Source organism: Triticum aestivum, chromosome 2B, assembly GCF_018294505.1.
Source record: "Triticum aestivum cultivar Chinese Spring chromosome 2B, IWGSC CS RefSeq v2.1, whole genome shotgun sequence".
In the NCBI taxonomy this organism is placed as follows: domain Eukaryota; kingdom Viridiplantae; phylum Streptophyta; class Magnoliopsida; order Poales; family Poaceae; genus Triticum; species Triticum aestivum.
In genome coordinates this window covers 623,514,611-623,524,562 of record NC_057798.1, presented here as the reverse complement: position 1 = coordinate 623,524,562, position 9,952 = coordinate 623,514,611, and the positions used below count along the sequence as shown (strand labels likewise).

Genomic DNA, 9,952 nt, shown 5'->3' with positions numbered 1-9,952 from the left:
TTGTCGTAGTGCTTAGGCAAAGCTCTGCGCCGATAACTTCATCATCACCGTCACCATGCCGTCGTGCTGACGGAACTCTCCCTTGGCCTCAGCTGGATCTAGAGTTCGAGGGACGTCACCGAGCTGAACGTGTGCAGATCGCGGAGGTGTCGTGCGTTTGGTACTTGATCGGTTGGACCGCGTAGACGTTCGACTACATCAATCGTGTTACATAACGCTTCCGCTTTCGGTCTACGAGGGTACGTGGACACACTCCCCCCCCCCTCCTTACTATGCATCACCTAGATAGATCTTGCGTGATCATAGGAATTTTTTTGAAATTCCTGTGTTCCCCAACACCGTCCAATCGGCACCCGACACCATCGTCGTGGACATCTCCGACGACGAAGAGTAGCTAGGGTCGTAGTGTATAGTACATAGGTTTGCATGCTTTGTATGGATCTAGAGGTCAAAATATGAGAGAGGCGGATGCAGAGTGGCTAATTTGAGGCATGACCGGTCACTGTCTGCGGACGCGCCCGACCGTGTCCGCGGGCGTTTGAGGGGCCGGATTTGCAATGTCCGGCTGTAGATGCTCTTAGAGGTGTGTCAATTTAGTCATATAACTTTGAAACTGTAGCTTTAAGTCCTAAAACAATTGAAGGTGTCTCAGTTTTGGTCCTATAACTTTGAAACTGCAGTTTTGCGTCTCAAAACAATGTAAGTTCGTTAGGTCCTAAGCTTGCATGGCCAACATATATGCTCCATTTTATCAGATGAGTCATTATGTGTGTTTACTTCCCCAAAAATGGTTCATACGCTTCCACGTCGCAGTGCTTTGCAACATGCACGTCCACCACCTGTGCGCCCATGAGCTGCAGGGTAGCCTCACTGAGAAGTTTGGTGCGGCCGCCTGGGAGACCCCCGAGCCAGGCGACATGGAGGACGACATCCCTTTCCCTGGGCGCACCCGCCGAGGATACCCTGAGGCAATCGGGATGGAGGACGAGATCCCACCTTCCTCTCTCTCTCTCTCTCTCTCTCACACACACACACACACACACACACACACACACAACATCGCCGTTGCCCCTACACCCTTGCCGTAGAGCTGGTCGTGCAGGCTGTTGTTTCGGCACCAGTATAATCAAAGGTTGGGAATTGTCGCTGCTGCCGGATGACGCAAAGGAGTGCGCGGAATCCGCGAAGCTGTCGCAAAGGTCGGCAAGAGTGATGCATCCCCAGTAGCAGCCACATGTGGGCAAAAATTGGACGTTGTGCGGCGTGTCGTTCTTCTACTGCGGGCTGAGGATGATACGACTGGTCTACTCTCCTCGTTGGAGCTCAAGCCATCATGCCATTGATGGCATGCAGTTTCAAAGTTATAGGACTAAACTAACACCTTCAATAGTTTTAGGACCTAAACCTGCAGTTTTGAAGTTATAGGACTAAACTGGCAAACCTCCAATAGTTTTAGGACTTAAAAGTGTGGTTTTGGAGTTATAGGACTAAAGTGACACACCTTCAATAGTTCTAGGGCTTATGATGCATTTTACTCTTTTTATAATATGTAACATCATGAAAAAGGTTAAAAATATATATCAACTATATAAAGATCATAATAGTATAAAAAAATTATAATCTCGTCCATGGAAATGGACCACCTAGCGATGACTACAAACATTGAAATAGACGAAGGTGCACCGTCGTTATCTCTCTCCCGCACTAGAGTCGAGAAAAACCTTGTTGAAGTTGATAGTTGGGAAGCCGTCGTGATAATGTTTTGAAGGGCCAACACACCATAACAACAACCATCGCTGACAAAGAAAAACATATATAAAAAGGATCTTACGTGCAAACATACCAATGACCACAAGCACCGGCCGGAGACCAACGTCGATCGGATACAAGTGGACCCGCGAAGACCAACATCGACCGATCCACTGGAAACAAACCTCTACGCTCCTTCCATTAGATCATCTCCAATAGATTCCCTATTTTTTGCACGAAAGTAGGTGTTACAAAAAAATTGGGCAGGAAAACAAGTTTTTTTTGGCACAACAGAGCGTCGTCTTCAGTAACTTCCCTAAAATAGGGCATTCATTTCAAACAAAAACAAATTTTGTTAAACCAAACATTTGAACTACTTCGACCATATTTTATCACAATAGCTAAATCTCAGTCGACCGCCTTTAGCTTTTGGGTTAGTCGATTTTGAGAAGGGCGCAGAAGTTTGTCGAAGGGAGTCCGGAAGGAAGGAAGGAGGAGCTCGCTGGAGGGCTACTCCAATCATCGATCTTAGGGGCAGCGTGTGGGATTGCAGCACGACGGTGGTGCAAGTTCGCCAGGGGAAATCCCCGTCGGTGCCGGGGATAGAGGGATGGGTGGGGGCGGCAACATAGCGGTGGGCTGCAGTTGGGGGAGGGCAGTGTGGCAAGGCTGCACGGGAGTACCGTTGGCCGCGGGCAGCGGAAGCAGGCGACTAGGCCGGCGGCGGCGCTGCGGTTCGAAGGAAGAAGATGAACAGGAGGGCGCGGGAGGTTGAAGAAAGTGATCATGTCGTTCAATTCGCATTCGACGATTGGTAACAATCGACTGACCCAAATTCAAAAATCAGGTGACTTACATCTAGCCACTGCCATATTTATTATTCTGAAACTACTTCGACTACATTCAAAGTTTATACAAGCAATATAATTCAACTACAAACTTAAACCAGTCTGACATGCAAACTTAAACTACAAACTTAAACTAGCACGACATCCAAACTACAAACACACTACAAATTATCCGAGTCAGAAGTCATCGCTGAAATCCCCATCCTCCTTCTTGACCCTGGATGAAGGCCCTGCCTTGGCGTCGTTCTTGCGCTTCTCGAGATCCCTCTCCCAATGGAACATCTCGTTCTAGACATCCTTCGGATGCTCCCTTGCAAACCTTGTCATCGCCTCCTCGCCGCTCTCTCGTATATTGTCCCGCTCATCGATTACAATGTGGGTCGCCGGCTTGATCGGGCTAGTCCCAATGGTCACCGGAGGCCTGGTGTGCTCTGTCACCGCCTGAGACTCGATCTCCGGAAAATTTAGTCTTGAGCGCGGCAACCCGAGCCTCCACACCGCGACGCCCTAGGTGTGGGCGGCAATGTCAGTCGTCGGGTAGGTGCCGAGGAGCTTTGCTACATCAACGGACGAATACGGAGGCTTTACGGGCATGGCTGCCCACCCCACCAGTTGAAATTAGGGGGGCTGATTAATTAGGAGGGAAAGATTATTTACCCCAATCACAAAAGGACAAGTCGGCTGGTCCGTAAAATCCTGTTGATTTGGTCCATGTGTCTAGCATTTTTGGGTGCCGAGCTAGTACCTCCGGCCGTCGTGCTAGAAATCAACGCAAAAGTTGCCGGACGGCCGGGGCCACACCCCCTTGAATCTGCCCTCGCCCTTGCCCTTCGGTGGCAAATTCAATCTTCGACAATTTTAGGATGTAAATTTGGATTAACAACATCCTACTAACCATTCGTTTCAAAAAAAAAAAAACATCCTACTAACCATTGAACCAAAGGTTGGTTCTGTACACATGCATTACTCCACTTTTTTGCTGCGTGATTTATACGTAATTTAAAATCAAACTGGTTGAACTGTGTCGGCATGAAAGGCCATCGTCGCACATGGCATTTTGTCGATCACCTTGTGATGTAAGCAGTGAAATCATCTAGGTCCTGGCGCGACGGACCGCCGTCAACCACGGAGGCGCGGACGGCCTCCCCCAGTGCACTTGCCCGTTGCCGCACGGCCATTCCTTTGTCGGAGAGCATGGCCTCCTCGATGACTTCCTGGATGGCCTTCGCCGTGACCACCTCACTGTGCTTCTCCCATGGGCGCACGAGGATGCCGGCCTTGAGATAGTTGCAGACAAGCTCCGCGTCCCACGGCTGGTCGCAGTGCATGGGCCAGGCGAGAATCGGCTTGCCGTGGCTCAGGCTCTCCATGGTCGAGTTCCAGCCACAATGGCTCATGAACGCCGCCGTGGCGGTGTGCGCTAGGATCTCTAGCTGCGGCGCCCACCCGGTGATCACCAGCCCCCTCCCTTCGGTGTGCTTGGTGAACCCTGACAGCACCTTCTCGTGGCTGCTCTCGCCGGCCTCCGCGAATATGTTGCCGCGGTCCGCGTCACGCAGCACCCAGATGAAGCGTTGGTTGCTGCCGCGCAGTGCTGCTGCAAGCTCCTCGATTTGCTCGGCTCGCAGGGACGACGTCGTGCCGAAGGACACATACATCACCGACGCCGGAGGCTGCTCGTCCAGCCAGTTCAGGCACTCGTGCCGCTGCTTGCTCTCCTTCGGTGCGCTGGCGTCAAGCAGTGGGTTTAACGGCCCGATGGCGAAGAGCTTCTTGCCGTCGGCGGCCAGGTGCCCGGCGACAACGTCGACGAAATCACCCTCGAGCGCGCGGCATGTGTTTGCCAGGATGCCCGCGCCGGGCGAGATGTCTTTCGCCGGTCTGGCCCGGTTGGCGTACTCCACGAACTCCTTGGTCGCACACTGCTCAATGGCGCTGTAGACCAGGCCGTTCTCTCGGAGTAGCCGGTGGTTGGCGTCCATTCTTCCAACGAGCATGGACACGGCCAAGCAGTGCAGCCCGAGCGCCTCGCCGTTGGGCAGCCGCGCGGCCTCCTCGGCGGCGAAGGCGTTGATGGGGTCGTGCACTACGACTATGCGGCAGTAGGAGCCGGAAAGCTTGTCGAGGATAGCCGCGAGCGGGGCGCGCGCGCCGGCGATGTAGGCCTTGAACATGGGCATGAGGTGGGAGGGGAAGGGCGAGTCGGCGGTGGGGTCCGGGGGCGGGGAGACATAGCTGGGGATGCCGAGGTCGTGGAACTGGATGGACCGGAGCGCCTCCTCGCCCCAGCCGTGCACGCGCGCGCGCGCCTGCCCGATGTGCTGCGCGGGCGCGGCGTAGTGCACGTCCACCCGGCGCGACGCGAGCTGCAGAGACAGGTGCAGCAGCTGGTTGAGGTGCCCCTGCGCCGGGAACGGCACCGCCACGACGGCCACAGGCTCCATTGCGTGCTCTGCTCTCCCCATCGACGTTGTGCTCTCCGTGGCGTGAGGACGTGACAGTGGGGGTGGTGCTGAGTGAGTTGCTGGCTGATGACCGATGAGGCTGGACAGCAGCATGGCAGACTATATATGTAGGTGAGCAAGCAGGTCACGGTGGAAGCTTCCTGGCCTGCGCGCAGGTGAGCAGCCCACGGCGGTGGAGCCATGCTTACATCCAGGTTCAGAGCAAATAGCAGGAGACGTATGGCTCTACGAGTTCGCCATGTGCCTTGCATGCGTGGTCAAGAACACAACATCCATGCCAGAAACTTGCACCGGCTCAACTCGGCGAATATTGCTCTCATTCTCAAGAAGGATGGCGCAGAGGAGATCTCTGACTTCAGGCCCATTAGCCTCATTCATGCTGTGGCTAAGCTCATTGCCAAGATTCTTGCCACTAGATTGGCTCCCCACATGAATGATATTGTTTCAATTGCGCAAAGTGCTTTCATAAAAAAGAGGAGCATTCACGACAATTTCATGTATGTGCGGAATCTAGCCAGAAGATTTCACCGCACAAAAAAGCCTATGCTCCTCTTCAAGCTTGACATCAAGAAGGCATTTGACTATGTTAGATGGGATTACCTGTTGGAGATGTTGAATCACCATGGCTTTCCTGCCCGCTTCCGGGACTGGATCTCGGCACTACTATCCTCGGCGTCCTCAAGAGTTTTGCTCAACGGTATTGCCGGAGACCCAATCAAGCATGGACAGGGACTTAGGCAGGGGGACCCGCTATCACCATTGCTATTTGTGCTTGCCATCGACCCACTACACCATATCCTCAACAAAGCCACCACCCAAGGCAAGCTTCATCCCCTCCCTGGGAGGCACATGGGGATTCGTGCCTCTCTTTATGCCGATGATGCCGCAGTTTTCTGTGCCCCCGTCAAGGAGGACGTACAATTCCTTGCGGCCATGCTTACTTCCTTCGGTGAATCCACCGGCCTCTCCACAAACTGCACAAAGAGTATTGTAGCCCCTATCAGATGTGCCAACGTGGACCTAGATGACGTTCTCCAATCCTTCCCGGCATGCCGCTCCTCCTTCCCTATTCGCTACCTTGGCCTCCCACTCGCACTCAAAAGATTAAGGAGGATACATCTCCAAATGCTGGAAGACAAGCCAGCAGGCAAATTGGCGCCTTGGAAAGGCAAGCATGTTGCTATCTCGGGTCGCATGACCTTGGTCAAGGCGGTCCTTACGGCGGTGGCCATTTACCACATTACACCGGTTGACCTTCCGGTGGAGGTTCTCAAGGCGATCGATAGGTTGCGGCGAGCCTACCTTTGGGCCGGAACTGACAAGGTAACTGGTGGAAAGTGCAAAGTAAACTGGGAGCTCGTCTGCAGGCCAAAAGAATTTGGAGGCCTTGGCATTTTGCACCTGGGCAAGTTTGCCGCTGCCCTCCGGTTGCGATGGCTTTGGCTCGACTGGGACGACCCACCACGTGCGTGGTGCGGTATGGGGACACCTTGCACGGCCAATGACCGTAACCTGTTTGCGGCTGTGACTAAGGTCGCGATTGGCAATGGACAGAAGGCTTCCTTCTGGGAGTCGCCTTGGCTGGAGGGTTTTAGGCCAAAAGACATTGCTCCAAAGATTTTTGAGATTTCACGCAAGAAGGGGGCATCTGTTGCCACAACCTTGAGGGATGGGCACTGGATAAACCAAATTGACTACCATAACGGCCTCACGCTTGAGCACCTCCAACAATTCTTGGCATTATGGGAGAAGCTTCTGAATGTCATCATCCGGCCTGGTGTCAAGGATACCATCCTTTGGAAGTTAACCAACGATGGCCAGTACTCAGCTAGGTCTGCTTATATTGCGCAGTTTGCTGGCCTTACTCGCTTAAGCTTGCATGCCACTGTCTGGAAGGCTTGGGCACCCCCCCCCAAGTGTAAATTTTTTGCCTGGCTTGTCACTCAAAACAGAATTTGGACTGCCGATAGGCTCCAACAGCGAGGATGGCCTAATTGCGACCGATGTCCACTCTGTAATCAGGTGCAAGAATCTGCAGCTCACCTCCTCTTCAAGTGCAGGTTCTCTACTAGAGTTTGGAATGAGGTGTTTGTCTGGCTTGGTCTAAATATCCCCACGACTCCTTGGCTCCAGTTTACCACGGTCAAATCTTGGTGGGACGCGCTACTCACTAACAATGGTCAACCCACAAAAGCTATATCTTCCCTTCTCCTTCTTGTGGGATGGGAACTTTGGAAGGAAAGAAATGCGCGCGTCTTCAGGAACAAGGCGGCACCGCTGGCGATCATCATGCGATGCATCAAAGAAGAAGTGTCCATTTGGGTCATTGCGGGCGCCAAACATTTGCGTAGTGTAATGCCGCGAGAGTAATTGTTTCGACTTGTGACCGCTTGGCGGTCTGTTTGTAACGAAACCTCTTCTTAATTAATGAAAATGGCAAATCTTCTGCCTTGTTTCAAAAAAAAAAAGAACACAACATATTAATAAACCTGCCAATTCCATCTCCTACGAAATGCTTGTCGTCATGGCTCATGTCACGACACTCGTCGGATTGCAATCACTGCTTCTCTTCTACTACCACACATACACCTACCCAGGAGAGCGTTTTCAGCCATACTTAACTCGCTACAGCAAGCATGTGAGAGAGATAAAATGACTTATACTCAAAAGAATAGCTAGGGCAACCGGTGCTTTCATAGATAAAATGACTTCAACCGAAGAAGGATTTCTGCAATAACAAACGACCATGTTAGGGATCACATACTTGAAGCTCCATAAGAGAGAGAGAGAGAGAGAGAGAGAGAGAGAGAGAGAGAGAGAGATGATATTTGCATTCCTTTATATCATCAACTGCTTCTGCTACTTCCTGCTGACTTGTGCGAACTCCCCCGAGTTCCTGCCTCATTAGTGCCACGTCCTGATGTAGCAATTCAATGTACCTATCCAGTTCTTGGATCTTCATGGAGCTTCGTGAACGGCTCATCCCATTATCTGAGAGCTCCCTAGGGCTTTCTGCCGGGAACTCTGCATCGCTGACTGATGAAAGTCTTTCCTGAAACAAGAATGAATGCAGATAAGAGTTGCTCATATTCCTACACAAACAAACGGTATATCGGCCTCAGGCACTCAGCCGACCACCCTTTGAACTGACACCCAGAAAATGCAGAGAAAAAGGGCTCACATTTGTGCCCTCCAACACATCTCCACTGTGCAGACTTGTCGAGAGCGTATACCCTATCCAGGGTCCACTCTCTGAGCCCGAGCTTGTCGAATATTTGCTTACACATCTAAAATGACTCATAGAAACAGTTAAAGAGATCAAGAGATATCCGAAACTTTGTCATATGTTCTTAACAGCTACCCCCTCCGTCCCATAATATAAGATCTCATGAGCGTATTGGATGTAATAAGATCTTATATTATGGGACAGAGGGAGTAGATAAGAGCACTTGCTACCTTTTAGGGATTTGCACCAGAGAGCATAATAGGTGAAGGCAAGCTCCGACTATCTCAATAGTTTTATGTAGCGCCAACCTCCAGAACATGGGCATTGTAGCAATCTGAAATGCAATTAACTTAGAATCAGATTGCAAAGGACATGAATCGAGATCAAGTATTCCAAATCGGCATTCCTCACTGCCTATTTGGGTATGGTTTTGATATGAATTTACCAAAGTTGACACGGATTTGAAAGTGATGCAAGAACTTTGTAGTTATGTTTCTAACTTCTGATGACTAAATATCTTCATATCTATCGTTTTTGAACCAAATGGAGGCATCTGCATTCTGCTGTCTGCAGTTCTGCACAGCGTGGAAGGCAAGCATAACTACTAGCTATGTACTTATAACCAAGTAGTAATATAACACAACCTCCCACGGCATATGGTCATTAGGTTCGATTTCAGTATATACCATACTATTTCGGTATGTTTTGATAGATGCCAAACTGCAATGTTCATGGCAGGTTAGCTTCATGACAACTGACAACAGTTCAGTCCAATTCAGAAATATAACGACAGTAAGTTGAACTGTAACAATCATCTGAACATATACACAGGCATAGCCACGAATCAGGACAATGCAACTCAGAGCATTGTTTCATGGTGGTAAGAAAAATACAAGAATGTACAAAGAGGAAAAAGGAAAGATAGGAAGTATAAACTTTGTGTTGGCAAAGCATCTCTATGGCCTTCCCAACTTTTACCAGCAGAAACAACCTAAAAGAAGTTCAGAAAACTGTTGTATAGGTGCAGCTTCACATCAGCAACTGCCATTGCAACCTATAATTTTTTTTGGATTCACTAATAATGAAGAATCACATATCGAACAGTGTGCCATCAGCAGGTAGTGATTCCTTACTGAATCATCTTATCCTGCTACCATCATTTAACTCAACCAGTAGTACTACAAATCTACAAAGGGAGATAAGCTGAAGAAATACCTGCAGTTTTTGGCTGTGCGGGGACGGAGAATGTCGGGGAGCCGCGAGGGACTGTGGGTGCCGGAGGAAGGGGACCAGAAGAGGAAGTGACCTGGTCGCGCTCGGACGACGGAGGAGTGGCGATGCAGCGACGGAGAGCCGGTGGTAAGCGCGCCGCCGCCGTGGTGCTCCGCTCGCTAGCGCTAGGGTTGGGCGTGTTTCATTGCTCCGTGTCGGAACTGGTAGTGGTGTGTGCCTGTGAGGAAAATGCTCCCTACTCGGTTCTAAAAATAAGGCTCACTGCTCGGTAATGGGCGGCCCATTTCTGCTCCCGATTTCTTATTTCGGAGAAATATTAATTTTAGTTAACATACTAGACACTATACTAGACCCCTAAAAAAAGTTAACATACTAAAGGAACAATTTGTTCTAAAAAAATAAAGGAAAATTGTGGAATATAAAAAAATCAC

The 9,952-nt window shown here is 50.5% G+C and overlaps 2 protein-coding genes across 2 annotated transcripts; both read right to left on the bottom strand.

Annotated features, from left to right (window-relative positions):
- Positions 1-3,661: 3,661 nt before the first annotated feature.
- On the bottom strand, positions 3,662-5,091 carry LOC123046359 (putative cis-zeatin O-glucosyltransferase). Its single transcript, XM_044469708.1, has one exon. The coding sequence runs from the start codon at positions 5,060-5,062 to the stop codon at positions 3,662-3,664; it is 1,401 nt and encodes a 466-aa protein (XP_044325643.1). The 5' UTR covers positions 5,063-5,091.
- Positions 5,092-7,463: 2,372 nt separating this feature from the next.
- On the bottom strand, positions 7,464-9,732 carry LOC123046360 (uncharacterized). Its single transcript, XM_044469709.1, has 4 exons — positions 9,504-9,732; positions 8,519-8,622; positions 8,244-8,349; positions 7,464-8,114 (listed from the first exon to the last, which is right to left on the bottom strand). Exons 2-4 carry the CDS (start codon positions 8,611-8,613, stop codon positions 7,812-7,814), a joined length of 504 nt encoding a protein of 167 aa, XP_044325644.1. The 5' UTR covers positions 8,614-8,622; positions 9,504-9,732; the 3' UTR covers positions 7,464-7,811.
- Between the last annotated feature and the right edge of the window lie 220 nt (positions 9,733-9,952).

Coding starts and splice junctions, on each gene's coding strand:
- LOC123046359 (XM_044469708.1), bottom strand. CDS start 5,062: ATGGGGAGAGCAGAGCACGCAATGGAGCCTGTGGCCGTCGTGGCGGTG.
- LOC123046360 (XM_044469709.1), bottom strand. CDS start 8,613: ATGCCCATGTTCTGGAGGTTGGCGCTACATAAAACTATTGAGATAGTC. Junction 8,350..8,518: donor CTGGTGCAAATCCCTAAAAG/GTAGCAAGTGCT, acceptor GAGTCATTTTAG/ATGTGTAAGCAAATATTCGA. Junction 8,115..8,243: donor ATGTGTTGGAGGGCACAAAT/GTGAGCCCTTTT, acceptor TTCTTGTTTCAG/GAAAGACTTTCATCAGTCAG.